Source organism: Balaenoptera musculus, chromosome 11 (genome assembly GCF_009873245.2).
Source record: "Balaenoptera musculus isolate JJ_BM4_2016_0621 chromosome 11, mBalMus1.pri.v3, whole genome shotgun sequence".
Taxonomy (NCBI): domain Eukaryota; kingdom Metazoa; phylum Chordata; class Mammalia; order Artiodactyla; family Balaenopteridae; genus Balaenoptera; species Balaenoptera musculus.
The window spans coordinates 51,607,013-51,634,029 of record NC_045795.1 but is presented as its reverse complement, the minus strand read 5'-3'; the positions used below and the strand labels follow the sequence as shown (position 1 = coordinate 51,634,029).

Here is a 27,017-nt window from a genome sequence, read left to right as displayed (position 1 = left end):
CTATGCCTACCTCAGTCACTTGCAAGGGTGCCCCTGGTGACAGCTCATGCCATTCCTGGGGCCTTAGACACCTAGAGGTCAGGGGAGAGGACCTGAGAGGGTCACAGTGAGCCACGATCTGGCATTTCTTGAATGCACGCTTGGTGGCAGTGCTGTTTCCACAGTCCAAGGAGTCCCCGCCTGTGCACTGCCCAAAATGGACCTGCAGAGACGCTAAGTCTCCTTGAAGCTATTGAGGGGGATAAGGGATGAATCCAAACATGAAGGAGGTTAAGGCCTTAAGGGGCTGACCTGCACCACTGGGAGATAGAACATGGCAGTATACAGCAAAAACAGTGCTCCCTTTTCAACTGTATCAGGTGGTTCTGTGCCTCAGTCATATCACACAGCCTCTCTGGAGACATGCTTCAAAGTCCGGGCAGCACTGTTTGAAGCTGTTTCCAGCCTGGGAACGTATTCCCTGTTTGCTTTGCCCCCTTTCTTGCTTTACTTCCTTGATTTGCTTCCATGGGTTTGCTCCTCTCCCCAGTAGAGTGTTAGCATTTAAACTTTACCTTAGGTTCCATTTTCTAGGGTAACTGGGCTGAGACACCAAAGCCCACAGAAAGCATCTTACACTAAGGGACAATTTTAGATGCATTCCCTTAAGATCAGAAATAAGGCAGGGATGATTGATATCGCCACTGTTGTTCAACACAATACTGCTGGCTCTAACCAATGCAAAAAGACATAAGAAAGAACTAAAAGGTAAAAGGATAATGAGGGAAGAGATAAAATTGTCATTACTTGTGAAAGATATGCTCAACTGTATAGAAAACCCAACAGAATCAATAAACTATCAAAATTTGTGAAGGTTTAGCAAGGTCTCTAGAAAAAAGACCACCTTACAAGACTCAATAGCATTCATTCCTTACACTAGTGATAAACAACTATAAGGTATAATAGAAAGTGTATCTTTCATAAGTACAAAAAATATAAAGTATCTAGGAAGTAAGATATCAAGGAGGTACTCAAAACCTCTTTGGAGAAAATTTGAAAAACTTAAAAAAATAGAAAATGATCTGAATCAATGAAGAGACAGTCCATAATATTGGACTGGATGATCTAATATTATAAAGATGCTTATTTCCTTCCAATTAGTAGTCTATATATTCACTGCAATCCAAGCAATATTCCAGTTGGATTTTTTTTAAAGAAACCCTACCATCTTCCTATAAAATGTCTAAGGAAGGATACACATCCATAAGGATACATGTCACTAAGTTCACTTTGAAATAGAAAAGCCAGGCTTCATCTTCCCAGATATTAACACACACTACAAAGCAACAGTAACAAAAACAGTATGGTAATCGTGGATGAACAGACTGGCCCAATGGAACAGAACAGAGAGCTCAGAAACAAATCTTTGTGTACAGGAGAACTTGATAGATGGTAAAGTTGACACAAATCAATAGAGAAAGGAAAAAGTGCCTTAGTATTGGAGAAAAATAAAATTGGGTCCTTACCTCACTTCATTTATAAAACTGGACTACAGATGGACTAAGGTGCCCTGGAAAGATAAAAGTATAAAGTTAAAAGAAGGGAATTCCCTAGCGGTCCAGTGGTTAGGACTTGGCCCTTCCACTGCAGGGGGCACGGGTTCCATCCCTGGTTGAGGAACAAAGATCCTGCATGTCACACAGTGCAGCCAAAAAATAATAATAATAAATTTAAAAAAATAAAGTTAAAAGAAGAAAATGTAGGAGAATATCTTTGTGATGGGAGTGGGGTTGAAGGATTTCTTAAGCGAGGCCCAGAAAACACAAACCAAAAGGTGAAAAAGTTAAATGGGTTATAGTACATACAAATTAAGAATTTCTTTTCTTTCTTTTCCTTTTTTTTTTGGCTGCGCCGAGCGTCTTGCAGGATCTTAGTTCCCTGACCAGGGATCGAACCCCGGCCCTCAGCAGTGAAAGCACAGAGTGCTAACCACTGGACGGCCAGGGAATTCCTAATAATTTATTTTAAATATGATACAAGTGACAAAGTTGACAGTTGTCTTACAGGGAGATTTTTACATCATCAAAAAGTGACACAGAAATACAATCTAGATTATAAAGCAAATCTAATAGAAAAATGCACATAGGGACTATCTAAATGGCCAGCATTGCTCAACTTGGTTATGTAACTGAGAAATGCAAAATAGAATGAGATACCACTTTACAGCCTCTGGGGTGGCAAATGTTAGCATCTGATGATTCCAAGCGTGGGTCTCTGGAGAGCAGTGTGCCCGAACTTAGGGATGCTGCATACACCCCATGACCCAGCCAGCCCACTCCTGGGTGAGGACTCCAGAGAAACTTGCTCACAGCCCACAAATGGATGCGTCCACGGATGTTCATCTCAGCATTCACCTGGTACTGGGCAGGTGGAGGCAACCAGGCTTTTAACAAGAGGAGGACGGAATAAGGACTATGGAACAGATCAACCTATGGGGTAACTTTCAGCAGTTAGGTACTATAAACTTGATATCCAGGTGCATCCTGGGCAGATCTTATTTACTTATTTATTTAACTGAAGTATAGTTAATTTACAATGTTGTGTTAATTTCAGGTGTATAGCAAAGTGATTCAGTTATACATACAAATATATCTATTTTTTCACATTCTTTTCCCTGATAGGTTATTACAAAATATTGAGTATAGTTCCCTGTGCTATGCAGTAGGTCCTTGTTGGTTATCTATTTTATATATAGTAGTGTGTATATATTAATCCCAAACCCCTAATTTATCCCTCCCCCCCCTTTCCCCTTTGGTAGCCATAAGCTTGTTTTCTATGTCTGTGAGTCTATTTCTGTTTTGTTTATAAGTTCATTTGTATCATTTTTTTTTCACACACTGTATTTTATTTTTACAAGAGATAAATAGACTGACATCAAGCATTGTACATGGATTACCACAATGTATCATTTTTTAAGATTCCACCTATAAGTGATATTGTATGGTATTTTTCTTTCTCTGTCTGACTTACTTCACTTAGTATGATAATCTCTAGGTCCATCCAGCTTGCTGCAAATGGTATTATTTCATCCTTTTTTATGGCTGAGTAATATTCTATTGTATATATGTACCACATCTTCTTTATCCACTCATCTGTTGATGGATATTTAGGTTGCTTCCGTGTCTTAGCTATTGTACTAGGCAGATCTTAAAATCAGAGTGTTGACTGAAAGAAGCAGATTCAGATCCATGGACAATATGACTCCTGTATATATATATTTTTTTTAATAATTGATGTATTAATTTTTTTTTTTTAATTTTTATTATTTATTTATTTATTTATTTATGGCTGTGTTGGGTCTTTGTTTCTGTGCGAGGGCTTTCTCCAGTTGCGGCAAGCGGGGGCCACTCTTCATCGCGGTGCGCGGGCCTCTCACTGTCGCGGCCTCTCTTGTTGTGGAGCACAGGCTCCAGACGCGCAGGCTCAGTAGTTGTGGCGCACGGGCTTAGCTGCTCCGCGGCATGTGGGATCTTCCCAGACCAGGGCTCGAACCCGTGTCCCCTGCATTGGCAGGCGGATTCTCAACCACTGCGCCACCAGGGAAGCCCACTCCTGTATATTTTAACAAGGATACCAACATATGCAAAAGTACTTATCAAGTCCATTAAATCAGAGGAGGAGGGGAGAGAATAGGGGTGGGAACTGGAGAGAGAAAATAAAATAAAATAGGAGACTGATGTAGATGCTGTGAGCTGAGGATTATGATTAACTCAATTTCTGCACCTGTTTTCCAAAAACCAATTTAAAAAATTCTAGCTGTCTTTTATTTTTTGTCTATAATATGCCCTGCATTGTTCTAGGGCCTTGACACACTTTGAAGCAGTTGTTTGTGTGTCTGTCGTTCTGCGAAGCTTCGAGGGTCTGGAGAGCACCCATGTTCCCCCAAACCCCTACCCTCCATTGTTCCCTTGGTACCTGGCACAAGGAGGTGATAGTTTTGTTGAATGAAAACTCAGAACACTTTGGAAACCAGTTTATACGTTCCTCAAAAGCTTAGAAATGTAGAAAAACCAAAGAATGTGGCGCTTAGAACCAAGATTTTCTAAATCTCCTCCTGCATATTTTCAAGGCTCGAGGTTGGAAAGCAGGTCCTGTTTTTGGTGCTTGTGTTCTGTCTCCCCTGACTGGTTCCCTGTCTGCTCCTCCGGGTCCCCAGCTACCCTTTCTCTCTGGGCGGGAAAGTCAGCTGACGGTGGCATTGTTGTGCAATCCTTCCTGGTGGTAGAAGTGAGAGGCCAGGAGTTTGCCTATCACGGCAATAATCCAGCGAAGGCGGGCCAGGGAACTGTGCTCTCCTGCTTCCACCCCTCCTTCCCCGGGGTGGGTGGGTGGGGGGACGGGGGTCGAGGGTCGGGAGTGGGGTGGGGGGGGCAGCGGGGGCGGGCCCATACTGGCCTCGGGGTAAAGTCTCTACCTGACGTTCCAGATCTGCTCAGCCTTCCGGCCTCAGCCTTTGCCACTTGAATTGGTACGATCTGCTTCTTTAACCAAGGGTACAACCATGGTCACGCTTTCCGGCTTTTTAAATTCAATAATAAATGATTTTAAATAAAACAGTTAAAATTAAAACTAAATAAGGGAGTAATCAACAACGCTTTCTTTCTTTCTTTTTTATTAATTTTTTATTTTTTTAAACTTATTTATTTATTTATTTATTTATGGCTGTGTTGGGTCTTCGTTTCTGTGTGAGGGCTTTCTCTAGTTGCGGCAAGTGGGGGCCACTCTTCATCACGGTGCGCGGGCCTCTCACTATTGCGGCTTCTCTTGTTGCGGAGCACAGGCTCCAGACGCGCAGGCTCAGTAGTTGTGGCTCATGGGCCTAGTTTTTCCGCGGCATGTGGGATCTTCCCAGACCAGGGCTCGAACCCGTGTCCCCTGCATCGGCAGGCGGATTCTCAACCACTGCACCACCAGGGAAGCCCTCTTTTTTTTTTTTTTAACATCTTTATTGGAGTATAATTGCTTTACAATGGTGTGTTAGTTTCTGCTTTATAACAAAGTGAATCAGTTATACAGTTATACAACGCTTTCTTACGCCTGGCTCCGGAGGCGTCACTTTGTAGCAGACACCAGCTCCACCGACCTTGGGCCTGCCCCTCCCTGCTGTGCTGTAAGTAACAACTCCTTTATCTCACTGTTTCAAACTCATCTGTTGGCAGGGTGAGCAGGTTGGAAAGCACTCTCAGCATTAACCCCCGTGCTCGGAGTTTCCACTCTGCCTCTCCAGACCCATGATTCTCCCTTCTCCACCCTGCTCTGGGCCCTGGAAGGCCCACCTCTCCAGAGAGCGTCCGCAGGCTTCCTCCCCCTCCTCTTCTGATTGGGTTCAGCCAGTGAAGAGACAAGCCGGAGAACTAGCCCGTTTCACTGTGCAGTCTGTTCCCTCCCAGGACCTGGAATGATACCACCCACTGCTGAATCCAGGTCTCTCCTCGAGGCCGCCTTATGTCTCTGTAGCACTTTTATCTCTGGAGTCTCATTGTCCTTCCCTGCAACTCAGCCTTGGTTGAAGGCCAGCCTTGTTCCCCTGAATGTTCTCAGGAAGTAGGATAGGACGGTTCAGGGCAAAGTCGACACAATGGCTCTACTTCCTCTTCAAGGATCCGCTTTGCTCCATAACCAGGTGCCTTAGGAAGTGGAAGCCCCATGCAGCCTACTTGCCTTTCACTTGGGCATATATAGGAAGAACACGCCAACAACCCTTCCCTGAACAAAGAACACACACTCTAAGGTGACTGTGCGTTCCACCCTTCGATGTAGGAGAGTCTGGTTATTTTATACCGTCTGGTATAAATTAGATATTATATATATTATATATAATTATATATATATATCTGGTATATATTATATACCAGACGGTATAAAATAACCGTTATGTGCCTCCCGCCCCCACGCCCCTCTCCGTGTACTAGGTGTACTGTTGATTCACCTTCACCAACACCACCAATTCCTCCAGTGTGCCACCCTCTCCATCTTAACGCCTTTGCCCAAGTCCTTGCTGTGCGGTAAGGTAACCCCCCCCCCTTCATTTGCCCAACTCCCGCTTTTCCCAGAGTGGGGTCTGCCTCGTGCAGGCAGTCTTCCTTAACCTAACTTACGTCTAAAGTAAATCCCCTAATTCAACACCTTTCCGCACTATATTGTAATGACCTGATTATCTGTGGCCCTAACCGAGACATAAGAAAGTAAAAATTATCACAGACGTTTAAAATCTACCTGGCCAGTCATCAGGCTAGAATAAAAGATACAGATAAAATCTGTTCCAAAGTTAACAAAAATTAATATCTCTCTCAAGGACACTATAGCTATAGAGTGTTACAACAACTCCCTTCTTAGAGTGAGTACTGTTTTCTTACTGAAGAATTTTTTCTCTAAAATCATAGACTATCAGAAACTTTGCTGTCTGGAATTATGTTAGTTAGAATGAAGCATCCACCACAAAAAAACAAATGATAATTATGTGATGTGATAGAAATGTTAGCTAAGGCTACGGTGGCAATCAGATTGCAATACATAAATGTATCAAATCAACATGCTTTGTACCTTAAACTTACACAATGTTATATGTCAATTATAATAAGAAACGTTTAAAAAAGTGAAACATCCCACGGTGGGGGGTGGTGGGGGTGTCTAAGTCGTGACACAGAGAAAAGCCTCATTTACAAACCAGGTGCAGAGCTTACAACCCAGGTGCAAAACTTTGGATAAGAGGTTTCTGAACACAGTATTCCAACACTATCATAACTTTGTTTCCAAGTAAACAGGTCCCTGGGTCCACTTCCAGGACTTACGATAATACCTTAACACACAGCCCTGCTTTGCTTTGAGTCTATCAGTATACGGCTTTATTTACATTTCACCTAACCGCCATTCCTTCCCCCTGTCCTATAACTCTTTCTTTTCCTTTGTTTGGTGAGACCCCCCTATGAATCCTCTGATGTGCACTCCCTCTGCCATACGTCAATGCACCTGACTTTGTCAGTCTGAGGTTTGTGCCTGGTGGTCTTGGGCTGATTGAGACAGCAATTCATCACAGCACCTAGAACACAGGATAAGAGCAATATCTGTTCAGTGGGTGAATGAGTGAGTGACACGTTCCCCTAGATAGACTAGTGTGAGCCAAGAAGTGTCCCTAGGCCCTGGCCAACTTGGATGGTTTAGATCAGGATTTTGGAGTCAGGGCTGCGTCTGAATCCCAACCTGCCATTTACTAATTATGTGAGCAAAACAAGTTTCTTACTTCTCTGGGTCTCAGTTTCCTCATCTCTAAAGGGATTATTATTATTATTTATTGAATATAATCATCCCTCTGTTACAGAATTGTTGTAATTATCAGAAAAGATTGTCCAAAGATTGAAAAAGGACAAAAGAGGGACTTCCCTTGTGGTCCAGTGGTTACGAATCCACCTTGCGATGCAGGGGACGCTGGTTTGATCCCTGGTCAGGGAACTAAGATCCTACATGCCGCAGGGCAACTAAGCCCGAGTGCCACAACTACAGAACCTGCATGCCGCAATGAAGAGCCTGCACGCTGCCATGAAAGATCTCACGTGACGCAACTAAGACTCGACGCAGCCAAAAAAAAAAACATAAATATTAAAAAAAAATGGACAAAACAGATTATTGGGTGTCCTATCAGGGAGTGCTGGCCATTGTTTAGGGAACTTCTGAGATATGTTTCCATAGGGGCGTGCACATTAATTGACTTGCTGTTGGTGAGACTTTTTTTTTAAACCACTCTCTGAGAGTAGAAACTAAGTTGAGAAAACTGATGGTTCATAGTAATGCAAACGGTTCCTGTTCATGGCAATGCCAACTAATTTTGTCTGATAGAGAATATAAATCTCTATAATTCCAATTCTTATTTGAACCAGTTTTAACATCTTACCAGTCTCCTATAATTAACGAGTTGGATAAAACCTTTTGACATGTGTTCCTTTCACAGGTGTACCTGAGTCATGATTTTACCTTTTGAGATTGTAATTTAGTATCATGAAGAGCAATGATGGGTGTAACGTGCTTCCTCTGCTAGAGACCCTTGAGAAGTGGCTGTGATGATTATTTCATCGGCACACTGAGATAGGAGACAGCATGTGCCAACAGAGCAGCAAGGGCATAGGGAAGGGGTGAGGAAGGCATAATTCTTTTCTTTTTTTAATGTACTAGATATATATTTAATTAATTAATTAATTTACACATATCTATTCTTTTTTTTAATAAATAATTTTATTTATTTATTTATTTATTTATTTTGGCTGCATTGCGTCTTCATTGCTGCGCGTGGGCTTTCTCTAGTTGCAGCGAGTGGGAGCTACTCTTTGTTGAGTTACGTGGGCTTCTAATTGCGGTGGCTTCTCTTGCTGCGGAGCACGGGCTCTAGGCGCGTGGGCTTCAGTAGTTGCAGCACGTGGGCTCAGTAGTTGTGGCGCACGGGCTTAGTTGCTCCGCGGCATGTGGGATCTTCCCAGACCAAGGCTCGAACCCGTGTCCCCTGCATTGGCAGGCGGATTCTTAACCACTGCGCTGCCAGGGAAGTCCTATATCTATTCTTTGCCAGATTCTTTCCCGTATAGGTTATTTACAGAGTATTGAATATATTTCCCTGTGCTATACAGTAGGTCCTTGTTGATTATCTATTTTATAAATAGTAGTGTGCATATGTTACTCCCAACCTCCTAATTGGAAGGGGTAATTCTCTTGGGACACCTTCTGGCTGGATGGATAAGCTTGCCCCTCATCTTAGGTGTCTCTTGTTTTCAAGCACAGAACCCCACCTGGAACAATGGTGGGGAGCTCATGCCACCAAGCATGGGTGGAATGGCCAGGCTTCAGGAAGAACAGACACTAACCTGGATCTGAGGGCATCTTTATTCAAGGACCCCCAAGGGATGTCTTCTCTCCCCCTCTGAACTCTGCCTGTTTGTTGGCTTGATTCTGTATTCCTGCCATGGACCTTGTCCACACAGCTAGGAACATGGCTGCCAAGGCTCCCAGGACCCACTCCCCAAGGCTGCCACCAGGAAAGAAGGATGGTCTCTCCTCAGTCCCAGTTCCATGGCTCTCCAGGGAGGACTCTGAGTGGTCTAGTTTGACAAGCTGTCCATCTTAGAGTCTTCAGTTGTGACCATGTAAGAAAAAGGTCTTTGCCATGTGAACCACCTGGCTGGAGACAGGGGGGGAGCAGTTCCAGGAAGAAGAGAGAGATGCTGAGCAGAGAAGGCGAAATGTTGGAAACTGGAGTGTAACCTACGTGGAACTGGCATTGAGGGGGGACAGCTAACAATGTGGAAGGAGGAACAGTCGGGGTAGGGGCTGACACACTGTGCTGAGAATAGTGCCATGATTTTGCACAGAAGATGTGGAAATACCTGCAGAATGAGTGAGATAAGCAATGGGCTTATATAGGTGTATTCATTACCCTTCACACGTGGGTCAGTATGCTGGCCTCCTTACAGGTGTCAGTTAGCCCTCACAGAGGCCCTCTGGAGAGGTATGATTGTCTTTACCCCCACTCAGTTTCGGATAAGGAAGCCCACAGAGGTCATATAGTTATTGAAGTGGCAGAACCAATTGGAGGCAATTTGATCCTAAATACCATTTGGAATGGACCTTTGGTTTTGTAAGCACATATTACAATATAATATAAGCTTGGACATGACTCTGATCTTAATTTTCCTCCTTTATCTCAAGTGCTAACTCACCTGAGCAGAATGACCATGCCACAGTGAAGGTGTAGGGAAGGGAGGGAGGCTGACACTTGTATAAGACCCAGGAAAATGAACACCATTTACCAGGTACAGGAAGAAAGCCTCGAATAGAATAACCTGGTATGATTAAGGAAGGCGGAATGAAGGCTGACATTTCTGACAGGGAGATAATCTCCCCACGAAGATAATCATTAGACCATGTGACTCAAACCTTGAGGAACGGCCAGGGTCACAGCTCTAGATGTTTAAAAGGAAAACGAATTAGTCTTGAAGAGGCCTCTCAAGAACATTTCGGCACTGACCTCAGGTGAGGGAACTGAATGATCCCTTTCATGCCCTGTCTTTAGGGCCGGTTCTGTGACGGCAGTAAAATTATTTAGAGTCTGATTGGAGAGTTCCATTATAAAATAGAGTGCTCTGTGGGTCTTATTTCCCTGGGTGGTGGGTGTGCCTGGGAAAGGCAAAGCTGTCAGGGTAGTGATCCTATTCCTGACACCAGGGTATAGTAGAGACAGCCAGATTTTCTGAACCCCATAGCAAGATAGATGAAGGGCTAATGATTTTTTCAAATGATTTTTAAATATCTTTTTGGAAACAACCTCCTGGGGCATAAATAGGTAATCAGATTTATTGAAAAGAAAGAAAAAATTGGGGGCCATGTCATCACCGTTGACATAGGGGAAACTAGTGGGGAAGGGGCTAGCAAGGCAGAGAAAATGATACTTTTGCACGGTGCCACACCCCAGGTGACTACTGCAGCCCGGGTACAGCCTGTCCCTGGAGTTAAAATAATGCCATCAAGAGAGCAGAGGGGAGATAGCTGATCAAGACTGTAAGTCCCAGAGCAATGCTGACAGCAAAGCAGGACCAAAGGAAAAGTAAAAATTAGGCCCTCATCTGGAGATTATCATCCGTATCTGACTGATTTGAATTTCGCAAATTATGCCCCTCTTTTTTCTCTTTTATGCATCTTCCTCAAACTTGCATTTTCTTATGAATGCAGGTTAGCTAAATAGATGTTAAAGATCCATTTATTCTAAAGTGTGAATGACTACCCAAAGCTGATGGGTACTCTGATGTGGAAAAATAAATTTTATTTATCCAAAAGAGTTGAAAAAGAACTGAGATGGTTGGAAACTCTCCAGTAATGGTGGAGATCTACCATAACCAAAGGGGGAAGAACTCTATAAGGACAGAAAAACCAATAGACATGGGCTATTAAGGAAAAATCAGGAAGAGGAGACTAGAGCCAAACAGGGAAGGGGTGGAGTTCCCAATATGGACTGTATTAATGGGTAGCCAATTGGAAAGAACAGCTTTAAAATAGGAAATCCAAATTACCTTATTTGTCATTTATGTATCAAAAATCCTTGGAAAATATCCAATGAAAGAGATAAGGTGATTGGAAATTGCTTATGGGTTCTGCTGGTGACAGAATGAAGTATCTCAAGCCATGCGATCCCAAATTAATATACTTGTGAAGTTCTCTTTCTCAGTTGTAAATAAACCCAGTGCTTGGGGACAACTCTCTGCTCAAATTCTGACTGTTAACAATTCTCCCGTGCCAGCAAGAAATCAACTGACTCAGTGCTCATGTGGAATATTTTGTGAGTAGTTTTCATTTGACGGGCTGAACCACCAGTGGTGAGGTATGCTGATGGGGAGTATAACTTGATGGTGAGGACATTTTTTCTCTCTTCCTTTTCATTTGGGGGAGAAATGCTGAAAGGAAAACAAAAACCCAAACACACTCTCTCATTTTTTGGTACTTTACTATTCACAAAGCATAACACAAAGTATCTTATTTGAGCCTTAAAACAGCATCCACATTTTTCTGATGAAAACATTGGGGCTCCAAGAGAGAGTTGGTTCCTTGCATGGCAAGGAAGAGGCAAAGCTGGATGCATATTCAAGTCCACTGGACCCCAAATGCCACTAAGCCCCAGCCCTTCCATCTCCCATCCCCAAAAATTTGTTTGATGAAATGTGTTGTAAGCAGACTATCTGATGTGGAAAGCAAAATACAAAATTCTCCTTGTGTCTGGCATCTGCCAATTCACTAACTCCTCTCTGTCTCTAAAAATGAATGATGTTCATAAATGATCATAAGACTACTAGAACTTAAACACTGTCTATTGCAACTGTAATAGTCATACTTATGGGGCTCTGCTAGGCATATAAATTGGGCATGCTTTTATAGCCAGAAATAATTTACTGCATAATGTCTGCCAGTAAATTGGAGCATATGATGATCCTAAATGTGTCTTGTCAGGAAGTAAACCATTCAACTGTAGAAAGGGCACGATATCTGTAAATAAAGGCACCCACCTTTGCATCAAGATGAATCTCTACGATCATCGCCTTCCTTCGGGCTTCTATCCCACTGTGAGTGGGGAGCCTTGTGGGGAGAAGGGGAGAAGCCCTTTGATTTTCCTTAAGTTCTCCAAGATTCACAAGCTCCCTGTTATTTGGAATGAAGTTCTCACAACAATGAGCTTTCTATCTCCTGTCCCGAGATACTTGTCAAGTTTTTGTTTGTTGTTGTTGTTGTTTTAGGATATTGAGTATAGTTCCCTGAGCTATACGGTAGGACCTTGTTGTTTATCCATCCTATATATACTAGTTTGCATCTGCTAATCCCAAACTCCCAACCCTTCCCTCTCCCATCGCCCCTCTTGGCGACCACAAGTCTGTTCTCTATGTCTGTGAGTCTGTTTTTGTTTTGTAGATAGGTTTATTTGTGTCATATTTTAGATTCCACATGTAAGTGATATCATATGGTGTTTGTCTTTCTCTTTCTGATTTACTTCACTTAGTATGATAATCTCTTGGTCCATGTTTGTTTGTTTTTATTTATTTTTTAAATTCTGCACTCTCTGGAGAGGAGTATGGGATCTCTCTATTCACTGCTTTTTGGTCTTTTGCTTCAGGCAATTTTGTATTCTTGCTTCAGTAGTTTCAAACTACAGAAATTGACCCGAATGTTAGGATTAATCCAAAAATAAACTTCAATACACGGCAGTTGCTTGTCTCTGGAATTCCTCTCTTTCCCTTGACTGGGTAGTACAAAGATACATTATAGATTTCCAGTAGAGTGGTCTTTTCTCTTTCTAAACTTTAGGAAAACCAATTCTTAGATCTGTGGATAAAAGCCTTAAGGTCCACGAACCCCCTTTCTTCCTTGGAAATTTATATCTTAAAAAAATTCTTCAGATCAGAGCATAGGCTGGCTCATATGTAGAGGTTGAGAAACCCTCCAAGTAAAAGAACCCACAATCATGTCGTTGTTCTCTTGCATGGGAGAGCAGAGAGAAATCAGTCCTCCCAGCAGATTGCAGCAAAAAGAATGTTACAATTCTCAGTTAAATTTAAAATGTTTCCTTGGACAGATGTTTTTCTTTGTAGGAATGCTACATTGTTTTTTTTTTTTCATTTTTATGTCTCTGGAATATTTTGCCTATTTCAGTAATCTGCCAGTCTGGTTATATGGGCTCAGCCACTGGGAAGTTGGCATAACTATTGTGCAGACCACTTAAAACTGAATTGAAATGGACTCCAGTGAAGGACGTTCAGCACGAGACTGGGGTTCCAGTTCTACCACCAGCTCACAGGGTTACCCTGGGGAAGTCTCTTCCTCTTTCTGGGTTTCATTTTCCTTTTCAGGAAAATGCCGAGATTGGCTTCGTCTTCTCTTTCCAGCCCTTCATAGAGCATTTGTCGGGTGTCGAGTGGGAAGGGGGCGTGTCGTGGATGGTCATTAGCGGTGGCTTTGTACCACAGGTACCTTAAGCATTCGCTGCACATGTATTTCACTGCATCTTTGGACGGGGGTTTTCTATGGATTTTTTTAAGCTGGGGTATTTGTTTTGTGGCCTTTCAGGAGCCTCAACATTGTTGCAGAACAAATGAATGTCTAGATTGTTTCTTCCTTTAGCAGTAGCACAGCTGGCATTCGTATTACGCTTTTAGTTTATAAAGAATTTTCACATTTGGTGTCTCATTTAGATTAAGACACTCACTGAAATGTAAACGGAGGATAGTGTATAGAAAAGACACTGGCATTCCTTCCTAAAAGGTCTGAGTAGGGCTTCCCTGGTGGCACAGTGGTTAAAAATCTGCCTGCCAATGCAGGGGACACCGATTCGATCCCTGGACCGGGAAGATCCTACATGCCGCGGAGCAACTAAGCCCGTGCGCCACAACTACTGAGCCTGCACTCTAGAGCCCGCGAGCCACAACTACTGAAGCCCGCGTGCCTAGAGCCCGTGCTCTGCAACAAAGAGAAGCCACCGCGATGAGAAGCCCATGCACCACAACGAAGAGTAGCCCCCACTGGCCGCAACTAGAGAAAGCCTGTACGCAGCATTGAAGACCCATTGCAGCCATAAATAAATAAATAAATAAATAAATAAATAAATAAATAAATAAATTTTAAAAAAAGAAAATGGTCTGAGTAATATCAATCGATCAATAAATAAAAAGGTCTGAGTAATATCACCTGGGAAACCTAAGGATTTGAGCAGGTGATGATAATTATGCAGGTAGGCAGACATTCATCCATCCTTCCTTCCATCCATCCATGCATCCACCACCCTTCCTTCTTTCCTTTCATCCATGCATACATGCATCCGTCCTTGCATGCATTCGTCCTTCTGTTCCCTGCCATAGGGAACCCATTCCCTAACGTGAAGGTAACCTGGCACTTGACCTCATATATCTTTTTTTCCTTCTTTTTAAAAATTTGTTTAAAATTTTTACATTTAATAAAATTCACTCTTTTTTGGTGGACAGTCTATGAGTTTTGACAAGTGAATAGAGTCCTTATAACCACTGCCACAATCCTCCTACAGAGCAGGTCCATCACCCCACCCCACTCCAAAAAATCCTCTCCAGCTGACTCTGTAGTCAGACCCTGGCTTCACCCTTACCTCTCGGCAACCACTGATCTGTTCCTTGTCCCTATACTTTTGCCTTTTCCAGAGTGTCCTATAAATGGGATCACATAGTACATGCTTCAGTCTGGCTTCTTTTTCTTAGCATAATGCATTCAACATTTACTTGTACTGTTGCAGGGATCAACAGTTTGCTCTCTCTTATTGCTGAGTAGTTGTCCGTTGTATGAATGTATGTTTTGTTTTGTTTTCAGTTCATTCCCCAGTTGAGGGATACTCGGGTTGTTTCCATGTTTTGATGATTATGAATAAAGCAGCAATAAACATTCTTTTAGAGGTTTTATAGTGAACATAGATTTTTGTTACATTTAGATAAACATCCAAAGTGGGATAGCTAGGTTGTATTTGTTGTTGTTGTCATTTTTGTTGTTCTTTCACTTGTATTTATTTTTAATTGAGGTAACATAGATTTATAACATTATATAAGTTTCATGTGTGCAACATTATATTTCTACTTCTGTATACCCTACAATGTGCTCACGCCCAAAAATTTGGTTTCCATCCCGTTTACCCATTTCACCCTCCCTCCCAGACCCTCCTCCTGTGGTAGCCACTACTCTGTTCTCTGTATCTTTGTGTTTGTTTTTGTTTGGTTTGGTTTGTTCATTTATTTTGTTTTGTTTGTTTTTTATCAATATTTTTATTGAAGTATAATTTATTTACAATGTTGTGTTAATTTCTGCTGTACAGCAAAGTGATTCAGTTATACATAATATATATATAAACATTCTTCTTTAAAATAATCTTTTCCATTATGGTTTATCATAGGATATTGTATATAGTTCTCTGTGCTATACAGTAGGACCTTGTTGTTTGCTTGTTAGTTTTTTATATTCCACATGTTGATGAAAATAACCAATAAACAATCTATACAAGGAATAGAAAAGAGTTTTATTTGAGCCAAACTGAGGACTATAGCCCTGAAGACAGACCCTGCACAGTTTTATGTCTTGTCAGAACAAAGAACATCAAACAAGTCAGGGAAACATTCCTTCAAGGTTTCAAAAAATAGATCAGCACGTACACAGCAAGTCAGCGTGGCCTTGGCACCTGAGAAAGGAGTCTTATTGCCAGAGGAGGACCAACATTGGTGTCCCACGAAGGGAGGCATTTAATCTTTATTTTTAACATGGACATTCTTGACTTCTGGTCAATGTGCCCTTTTCCTTAATAATTAAAGGAGATGTACAATGTGTGTTTGATAAGCCACAAACAGGCTGTTTTAGCATGAAATTCAAGTGCATTCATGTACAAGCCAGAATGACTTCCTTATATCTCCATATGTGAAAATTTCTTTTACTACACATATGAGTGAAATCATACAGTCTTTGTCTTTCTCTGTCTTATTCACTTGGTAAGTGTATGTTTAACTTTAGGAGAAACTGCCAAAAAGTTTTCCAAAGTGGCCGTCCTAGTTTGCATTCTCACCAGCAATGTGTAAGCGTTCCAGTTACTCTAAGTCTTCACTAGCACGTGGTATCATTAGTTTTTTGTGGTGTGTGTGTGTGTGTTTAGCCATACCAATAGGTATGTAGTATATCATTGTAGTTTTAATTTGCATTTCCCCAATGACTAAAAATGTTGAGCATCTCTTCATGTACTTATTTGCCATCTGTATATCACATTTGATGATTATTTAAAACTTTCACCATTAAAAAAAATAAGGCTGTTTATTTTCTTAGTTCTACATTTTGAGAGTTCTTTACATATTCTGGGGACAAGTCCTTTGTCAGGTACGTGACTTGCAAATATTTTCCCCAGCCTGTGGCTTGTCTTTTCATTCTCTTGTCAGTGTCTTTGCAGAGCAAAAATTTTTTAATTTTGATAATGTCAAATTTTCAATTTTTAACAATAGATTATGCTTTTGTTGTAGTATCTGAGAACTATTTCCCTAATCCAAGTTCATAAAGCTTTCTCCTATGTTTTCTTCCTAAAGTTTAAGAGTTTTACCTTCTACATTTTGGTTTATGATTCATTTTGAGTTAATTTTTGTATAAGGTGTAGGTAAGGTTCGTATTTTTTTTTTGCATATGAATGTCCAGTTGTTCCAGCATCATTTGTTGAAAAGATCACCCATGTAGGCTCAATGTAATCACAAGAATTCTTGTAAGAGGGACACAGGAGGGTCAGAATCAGAAGGAAATGAAACGACAGAAGCAGAGGTTGGGGTGATGCCATTGCTGGAGGGGCCATGAGCCAAGGAATGCAGGTGCCCCTAGAAGCTGGAGAAGGCAGGGAACTGACTCTCCCCTAGAGCCTTCAGAAAAAATACTATACTGCATGCTAATACTTTGATTATAGCCTGTAAGACCCATTTTTGAATTTCTGACTGCCAGAACTGTAAGATAATAAATTATAATAAATTTGTATTGTTTTAAGCCACCAAGTTTGTGGTACTAGTTTACAGCAGAAACAGGAAACTAATACAGAAAGCTCCATTGAATTGTATTTGCACTTCTATCAAAAGTCAATTGGCTATTCTGTAGAACTATTTCTAGATTTTATATTCTGTTCCACTTTTCTATGTGTCTATGCTTTTGCCAATACCACATCGATATATCATTTTTATTTTAACCTGCCCTGAGTTATTTTATTTTCCCTGCTTCATATCTTCAGGATATGAAAATTTGGTCAAGGGTAGTAAGAAGGAAACAAAGAGATAAAAATTACAAAATGACAACTTTCAAGGTAGCCATCTGTATTAGTTAATTTCTGCTGAGTAAAAAATTATCCCAAGTTTAGTGGCTTAAAACAGAAACACTTACTGTCTCACAGTTTCTGAAGGTTGGGAATCTGGAAGCAGCTTAGCTGGGCGGTTCTGGCTTAGGGTCTCTCATGAGGTTGCAGCCAAGCTGTCTGTCAGGGCTGCACTCATCCTGAGGCTTGACTGGGGTGGACCTGCTTCCAAGGTCACTCATGTGGCGGTCAGCTGGCCTCTGAAAACCTGCTTCCAAGATGACTCACATAGTGGCTGGCATGCTTTAATTCCTCTCTGTAGGCTGCCTGGGTGTCCTTATGACATGGGAGCTGGCTTCCCTAGTGTGAATGATGAGAGAGAGAAACAGAGAGAACATTCACCTAAGACAGGAACCATTGTCTTTTTATAACATAACCTTGGACATGATGTCTCATTACTTCTGCCAATGTTCTCTTCACTAGAAGTGGGTCACCAAGTCTATTCCACACTCAAGGGGAGAGGAATTAAGCTCCACCTCTTGAGAAAGGATCACAGAATTTGTAGACATATCTTTGAAACCACTATAGTCTGGCCACAAATTATTTATATCCCTCCCACATGCAAAACACACTTGTCCACTCAAGGGCCCCTAAGAGTCTCCTCCCATCACTGCACCAGCTTGAAGTCAGAATCACATCCTCTAAGCTGAGTCCAGGAGAGGAGAGGATGCCCAGGGGTAGCTATTGAAGATCAGCTCCTTGAGTTCATTCCCACGACCTGTGAAACTGAAGAAAGGCTGTCTGCCCCCTCCCCCCTCAACAGACAGTGGTCAACAGACACAGACACAGGATAGCTGCTCTGATATTCCTGTTCAAAAAGGGGGAAACGGGAAGCAGGAAGGAATCAGTGGTCCACGGTGATTCTAAAATCCAGTCAACAAGTTGTAATCCTCTTTCAAGTCCCTTGATTGCATCTCAAGACCTGGGAATAATTCTCCCGTGGTCCTTGACTCCCTCTCCAAACCCTTGGTTTTGCCTCCCAGTCAAACTTCCCTCTTTACAAGAGGTAACGCACCTTTGCTCTGTTTTCCTAACCCCAGTTCATAAAGATTTCTCCTATGCTTTCTTTTAAAAGTTAATATTTTTGTGTTTCACCTTTTAGTTTTTGATTCCTTTTGAGGTCATTTTTGAATAAAGTGTGAAGTATGGATTTTTAAATTTTTTGCATATAAATGTCCAGTTGTTCCAGCACTGTTTTTTTGTGGGTTTTTTTTGTTATTGTTGTTTTTAAAGAAACTGTTTATTTTCCAACCACCTTTTTTCCATTTTCTGTCTAAGAGTCTGTGGAAGAACAGCTTCCGTGTGTTCCTGCTGCAAGGAATTTGAAAATATCTTCCTTGTTCATGTGCAGGACCTCAAGGGCTCTGGATATTGTGGAAGTTTTCCTTTAAGTTACCATGGGAACCAGAACACTGCCGTGTTGACCCCTCCCTGGGTATCTTGGAAAGTCAGCACCTTTGTTGAAATGTGGCAGAAATGACCCTGCGCCAGTCCCTAGACCAGGCTTCAAGAGGCTTTGCATGCTTCCTCTTTCTGGAACCCTCTCAGTGCCCTGAGAACAAGCTGAGGTGAGGCTGCAGGAGGATGAGAGATCCTGGTGAGGACGAAGAGCCCAGCTGTCCCAGCCAAGGCCAACCTAGACCATTCAGCCATCGCTCAGACACGCGAGGAGACCCAGACAGGATCAGCACAGTGAAAACTGATTCACACTTTCTTGGAGAATTTTGTAATACATGAGCCATGTTTATAATAAGCAGTTTGACCCAGTCACTGTAATTCCAGTATCTTATTCTAAGGAAATAATTTAACTAATGTACAAGGTTATTTAAAGAACATTTTTTTATAACAGCAAAAGTTTGAAACACTATAGTGTGCCTCACTAATGGGATGATTAAATAGGGGTGCACATATATAGAACAATACTCTGAAACTTTTACAAGTTTCAGATATATAGCTGATATACAGCTGATATACAGGTGATATATATAGATGATATAGCTCTAAAGGAACCTCTCTATACCATATACTTCAGTCAACAAAGCACGTTAGAAATATATTTTACAGTATGAACCTTTTTTTTTTTTTTTTTTGGCCTTATCACGCAGCTTGTGGGATCCTAGCTCCCCAACCAGGGATTGAACCCAGGCCCCCTGCAGTGGAAGCACGGAGTCCTAACCACTGGACAGCCAGGGAATTCCCAGTATGAACCTGTTTTTGGATAAGATAATCTGTAACTATATTTCTGCATAGAAAAATGTCTGGAAGAACATACACATAACTTATTAACAGTGGTTTCCTCTGGGGAGGTGTTACAAATATATTTCACTTTCTATTGTACATTGTATCTTTGTGTATATGAATCTTTACAAATGAGCATCCATTTAAATAAATTAATCATCAAAACAATGACATAATTTCCATTTTGGAAAAATGTCAATATAATGTATATATGGCTGTATTGTGAAGGTGCATATGACCATTGTAGTAATTTGATTTTCCTGGATATAACCCTCAGGGCGGTCCTGATGGAGCGCTCCTGGTTCACAGGGTGATAGACTGTCCCTACTCCCATTGTGGTGTTTCCATCTTCCCAGCGGCTGGTAAAGTTGCAAGTACATACTGCAGCTGAAGTCCAGGCAGTGAATTTGTAAGAACATTGGACTTGGCGTCAGAACACCTGAGTTCAGGTTTAGTATTAGCTTCTCCTTTCTGAGTTTCTGTTTCTTCCCCAGTAAAACTGCACTTCATTCATCAAACAATAAACATTTATTGAGGATTATGGCGTGCAGGCCCTGTGGCTGGATGCTAGGGGCCCAAGCTCCTGCCCTGCTTCTCTCCCAATGGTGATGGGAGAATCAATTCCTACATGAACAAAAGTGTAACAAGAAATGGAATTCCAGGCACTGAGCTGTACTTTTAGTGGTTTCATTAAGTAGAAGAAAGAAGACTGAATCCATTATGAAGCAAGTGGAATAGTTTAGTGGTAAAGAACTCAAGCTCATTAGCCAAACTGCCTGAGTTTAAATTCTAGCTCCAGCAGGGTTTGGGGGGATGTTGCTTAACATTTCTTTTTTTTAATTTTTTGAAATATAAAATAAAATATTTTTTTTAGTAAATTTATTTATTTATTTATTTATTTTTGGCTGCGTTGGGTCTTCGTTGCTGCACGTGGGCTTTCTCTAGTTGCAGCCAGCGGGGGCTCCTTTTCGTTGCGGTGCGCAGGCTTCTCACTGTGGTGGCTTTGCTTTGTTGTGGAGCACGGGCTCTAGGCACGCAGGCTTCAGTAGTTGTGGCACACGGGCTCAGTAGTTGTGGCTCCCGGGCTCTAGAGCGCAGGCTCAGTAGTTGCGGTGCACGGGCTTAGTTGCTCCGTGGCATGTGGGATATTCCCGGACCAGGGCTCGAACCCGTGTCCCCTGCATTGGCAGGAGGATTCTTAACCACTGCGCCACCAGGGAAGCCCTAAAATAAATTTCTATTTCTCCTTGTAGAACAAGAATAAAATTTTTTACATCTTGCCCCATTTTTGCTGAACATTTCTTTGTTTTAGTTTTTCTCCACCTGTAAAATAGGAATAGGAACAGTACACAGCTCATGTGGTTGTTGTAAAGATTAAATGAGTCACTATGTATAAAACACTTGGCACAGTGCCTGGCACATAGTAAGTGCTCAATAAATATTAGCTATGATTGTTATTATTTGGGATGGAGAACACATTAGATCAGTTGTTTCTAACACAAATGTGACCAAGTTGAAACAGAGGGTGATGTGCCTGTAACAAACTTCTCTCCACTTGTGGCTTCATGTATGGCATCTGGCCAACCATGTCAGTGACTAATTACTTTTTCTAAAATTTATTTTGGGACTTCCCTGGTGGCGCAGTGGTTAAGAATCCACGTGCCAATGCAGGGGACACGGGTTCGAGCCCTGGTCCGGGAATACCCCACATGCCGCAGAGCAACTAAGCCCGTGCACCACAACTACAGAGCCTGCGCTCTAGAGCCCGCGAGCCACAGCTACTGAGCCCTCACACCACAACTATTGAAGCCCATGTGCCTAGAGCCTGTGCTCTGCAACAAGGGAAGCCACTGCAATGAGAAGCCTGCACACCGCAACAAAGAGTAGCCCCCACTCGCCACAACTAGAGAAAGCCTGTGTGCAGCAAAGACCCAATGCAGCCAAAAATAAAAATAAAAAAAAGTTAAAATGCTGTGAATTCAGAACACAAAGATAAAAAAATTTATTTTATTGAAGTATAGTTGATTTACAATGTCGTGTTAATTTCTAGTACTACTTACTCTTGCTGGTCCATGAACATCCTCTTAAGACTTTATGTGCCATTGGCAAGAATGACAGTCCCAGCTAGAAGAGGGGGTTCCGGAAACAATTACTGGAAACTCCAGACCAGCTCTCTGGGTCCATGTGGAGAAACTGGGGTAGTCAGCTCCCTACTTGGGGCGACTGTTTCTGCCCATTATTTGAAGAGGTGTGGTGTGTTTGTCCTTTTGTTCCAACTATGTATGGCTTCCATTCACAAAGTCTTCACGTGGTCCAAGATGGCTGTTAGATTTCCAGTCATTCTATTTACACTTGTATTTTTCTTAATGATTTATGCAATCTGGGTGAGTTAAGGAAATAAGTCCTTGTTTTGGGCATGTACGTTTTGCAAATATTTTCACCAATTTATTATGTCTTTTGTTCTCAAATTGTTTTTCCAACATGAAGAGAATTCTGCAGGTATCTTTTCTTCACTTGCTATTCTACAGTGGGTCAAGGAAAGCTTTCTAGAAAAAGTGACTTTAAATTTAAAACTCCAGTGATCCAGCAATCCCACTCCTAGGCATATTTCTGGAGAAAACTCTAATTCGAAAAGATACATGCACCCCAGTGTTCACAGCAGCACTATTTACAATAGCCAAAACATGGAAGCAACCTAAATGTCCATTAACAGATGAATGGATGAAGAAGATGTGGTACAGATATACCATGGAATATTACTCAGCCATAAAAAGAATGAAATAATGCCATTTGCAGCAACATTGATGGACCTAGAGATTATTATTACTAAGTGAGGTAAGTCAGACAGAGAAAGACAAACATCATATGATATCACTTATATTTGGAATCTAAAATATGATACAAATGAACCTATTTATGAAACAGAAACAGACTCACAGACATAAAAAACTTATGGCTTCCAAAGGGGAAAGGGGGTCGGGGAGGGATAAATTAGGAGTTTGGGATTAGCAGATACAAACTACTATATATAAAATAGATAAGCAACAAGGTCTTATTGTATAGCACAGGGAACTATATTCAATATCCTGTAATAAACCATAATGGAAAAGGAATATATATATATATATATATATATGTATAACTGAATCACTTTGCTGTACACCTGAAACTAACACAACATTGTAAATTGACTATACTTCAATTAAAAAAACAAACAACAACAACAACAAAAAACCCAATTCCATGGGTAAGAAGCACAAGCCTGGTGAGGAGGCGGGGAAGAGTGGGGACATGTGTGCTCCTCTCTCTGTCATGGTCTTGCCTCTTCTTGCAGCACATCTGCTCCATGCATCTCTTGCTACTGACTTACCTCTCTGGCCATTTCTGATCCCACACAGCTGGCTTGCTGTTGCTCAGCCCTGGCTTCTATGGTCTGAATATTTGTCAACCACAGTTTCTGAGAAACTCCCTCAATCATGTTCTACATAAAATGTATTTGACATAAATTACTACCATGACTGGGATGCAGGAAAATTAGAGTTATGGTATCTCATTTGTTTTTTTTTTTGTGACTTGATCAAATTACTCACTTTCCCTATAAAATTCCTACGCTGTCTGCAAGAGCAATTAAAGCATTATATGAAGTAATACAAGGCCAAAATGCATTGGAAAAAAATTTTTTTTCTTCTTTTTGGCAGAGAGTTTTGAATCCCTTATCAATATCCACCCAATTCCTATGTTGAAATCCTAATTCGCAATGTGATGGTATTAGGAGGTGGGGCCTTTGAGAGGTGCTTAGTTCATGAGGGTGGGGTTAGTGCTCTTATAAAAGAGACCCCACAGAGCTCCCAAGACTCTTCTGCCACATGAGGACACAGTGAGAAGTCTGAGGCTTGGAAGAGGGTTCTCACCAGAACCTGAACATGCCGGCACCATGATCTTGGACTTCCAGCCTCCAGATTTGTGAGAAATACATTTCTGTTGTTTATAGGCTCCCAGTCTGTGGTATTTTGTTACAGCAGGCTTAACAGACTAGAACTCTGACCTTGACTAGTCCTTTCAGTGTAGCCCCTCCCCCCTTCAACTGGACTATCTCAAGGGTCTCAATTTTTTAGTCCAAAGTGAGAATTTCCTGGGCTGGCTCATCCAGTCACAGGTGGGCTGGGTAGGATGGAGTAATGGTGGTAGAGGTTCGATAATATGAAACAGGATGATGGCACCTCCCCACTTTTAGCCGGACCCTCAGGTGGCAGGCCCCCACGAGGGGTGCTGTGTGGGCATATAATGACTGACGGTTATTTTTCAGTATGTGCCCACCTCCCAGTCCTCATGCCAATGAAGGGCTTCAAGAACACTCACACACTGACCAGCTGGCTCAGGGAAAGTTATGCTGTGGGGCAAAATGGTTCCTAAAATCTCAGCGGCAAAGATTTTGTGCATGTGGCATGGCCAAGGCTAACTGGCTTCAGCTCTGTCACACGTCTTCTCACTCCACGACCCAAGCTGAAGGACAGCCCTGATCTGAGACATGCTGCTCACCTGGCAGGAGGAAGAGAAAGATGGTGGAACCGTGTGATGACTCTTAGACTTATGTTTGGGCATAGCATCTATTATATCTTTTCACAGTCCACTGGCCAAAAGAATTCCATGGCCAAGCCTGAGGGTCATGTGGAGGGAGAACAGTCCTCCCAGGGCAAGAGGCGGTAAGTATTTTGAACAAATAAACATTCTCACGTAGTTCATCCCAGCCAGTAGTATCATCAGTCCTATTTTGCAGGTGAGAAAACTAAGGCTAAAAGAGGTAACGTGATCAAGGTCATAGATTAGAACTCAGCTCCGTCTGGCTTCAAAGTTGGTCCTTTCTATCATGCAGTCTCTTGAGAATTTTTCTCTTTTTACACTGTGTGGGTACTTGGGATTGTAATTTATTCAGGGCACAACCAACTCTCATCAGCGCCAGAAGCTTCTCCATGAAAATTGCTAGAGCTAACCCACCTTTGAAAGCTTCCTGGAAGGATATGGAGCTAGAAAGGGGTCAGGCTGGGGGAACTGTCCCCATGAAAGCCGACTCTATTTCATTTAGTAATTTTTTAACTGTTGAATTATTTATCTGCTTTATGGGTTTGTAGATGGGGATCACCTATCAATATTTGTTTTTGTTTTCTTGTGTGTGTGTGTTGGGGAGAGTGTGAGATCCTCAAAGCTATTTTCTAGGTAATTTTGGAAACTTCCAGATTGCATTGGATATTTATATGCACAAAAATGATGAGTGCAGTGGAGAGAGTGTAACCCATCTACTTTTGTGGAAGAGCAAAAACACAACTTTAGATTTAGAAACCCAGCTGCAGCTCCGTGTACCTTGGGGTGGGGGTGCGGTGGGGTGGAGGTGGGGGGGGGCAGAAGTTACAGCCAATAGACAGAATACTTCGCTCTGTTTGTAAGTATCTCTGATTTCTCCTGCCTTCAGTGCAGTCTTACCCATTTCGGAGCCTCCGGTTCCCAGGTGCTTCGTGATGTCTGATAACACCAGGTAGGGCTGGATTTGCCAGGTTTACATGTGTCCATCAGGGTGGGGATTAGGGTGAGGGCAGTGCGGCGCCTAGGACGCTCAATTTAAGGAGGCACTCGCAGGAACCCGAGTTCTCTTGCCTCCGGTCCCGGCCCTGGTGTCCACTGTGCCATAACTCCGCTGGGTGAAAATGCCCCGGGAGAGCTTACCTGCTCTGCCCTCCCCTCCCAGACGCACAGGAGAGCCCGGAGAACCTCCCTGCCCTGCTTCTTGGCTCGGCCAGAGAGGTCGATGTCCAGGTGACCGTATACGTGTGTCCGGGCCAGGCTCAGTGCGGAAGACTGAGAAGAGTGTGCGCGTGAGCCGGCGTTAGGCCAGGCGGGTCCATATCCGGGTGGACCCGGTGGGTGGGACCGCCCCTCCCTCCAGGTCCCGAGGTGGGTGGGGGGTGGGGAGTGACGCGCGGAGATTCCCTTTCGCACCTTCCCATCCGAGAGGGGGCGGCAGGGTGTGGATTCCGGGCGTGCCCACCCTGCGCATCGGCGCCGGGAGCGCCCCGAGCCCCGGGCTTGGGCGGCCGCGGGGACTGGAAAGCAGAGGAGGAGGAACCGGAGGAGGGCTTGCCGAACCGGCCACCCGCTCCGAACTTGCCGGGAAAACTAGTGCGGAGGGAGGGGCCGGGGCCCGGGCCGCGGCGGGAGGAGGGGCGGCCGCAGCTGCATCCAGCCCCGTTGGCTTCCTTCCCAGCTCTCCTTTGCCTCCTCCTCCTCTTCCTCCTGTATGAGTCAGGCGTTTCCCGGGGATTTGGAGCAGCCACGCGCGGCCCGGGTGCCCGGAGCTGTAGCCGCCGCCGCGCCAGGAGCTCCAGCGCCGGGGTCGCCACCGCTGCGGGCACCCGCGTCCCAGGCGCGCGCGAACCATGGAGAGGGCGGCCCAGGGCGCAGACGGCGGCGGGGGCAGCAACAGCAGCAGCCGCAGCAGCAGCCGCGCCACCTCGGCCGGCTCCTCGCCCTCCTGCTCCCTAGCGGGCCGGGGGGTCTCCGGTCGGTCGGCGGCCGCCGCGCTCGGCGGCGGGGGCAGCCGCAGTAGCCCGGGCTCGGTGGCCGCTAGCCCGTGCGGGGGAAGCGGCCGGCGGAGGGAGCCGGTGCTCGAGGGCGTGCTCAGCAAATACACCAATCTTCTCCAGGGCTGGCAGAACAGGTAACGCGCCGGCCGCCCGCCCCTCCCCGCGCGCCGCTTGTTGTGAGTGTGAGTGTGTGCGCGCGCGATCGGGCCGCCGGCGAGCCGGGGCCGCCTCGGCACCCGGGCCCTTCCCGCGTCCCCGCTCCCCTCGGCGCGCCGCCACCCAACCCCGGGACCGCATCGCAGTGGCGGGGAGGGAGGGAAGAGCCCTGGCTCCTACTGGGACTGGAGCGGCGGGCGGGCGAGCGCGCTGGTCCCCGGGCCCTGCCTGCTAGCGGTTTCCCGTACTCCTGGAGAATGGCTGAGGACGGGAGGCAGAGGGGGCGTGCTTGACGCCTGGATGAAAGAGCTAGTACATCTGGTCCCATCACAGCAATTCTCCTCATATCATAGTTCATTTAAAACTTTGTCGTTTAAAGACACCACCACCACCACCACCGCCAGAAACCAGCCACTTATCCTCGGCGGCTTCCGGCGCGCATGCTAGCCCCCTGCCCAGTTGGTGGCCGGGAACCTCCAATCTCTGCGACGGAAGTTTAGGGTTTTTTTTTGTTTTTTGTTTTCCTTTGACACCGTCTCCCCTTTCGAAATGGCAGGTCGCTATTTAAATTATTATCATTATTTTTCCCCTTTAGGTGTTTTTTGAAATTCCCT

The 27,017-nt window shown here is 43.6% G+C and overlaps 1 protein-coding gene across 2 annotated transcripts in view; it reads left to right on the top strand.

Annotated features, from left to right (window-relative positions):
- The window catches only part of OSBPL10 (oxysterol binding protein like 10), a 371,839-nt gene that overhangs the window by 55,391 nt on the left and 289,431 nt on the right, over window positions 1–27,017 (top strand). Inside the window, exon 1 of one of the 2 annotated variants that reach the window (XM_036868353.1) lies at window positions 25,697–26,381. The exons of the other annotated variant lie outside the window; for it this stretch is intronic. Within the exon in view, the coding sequence (XP_036724248.1) occupies window positions 26,101–26,381 (281 nt within the window). The 5' untranslated portion in view covers window positions 25,697–26,100. Of the gene's footprint in view, window positions 1–25,696; window positions 26,382–27,017 lie in introns of those variants that run through there. 2 annotated transcript variants of the gene reach the window in all.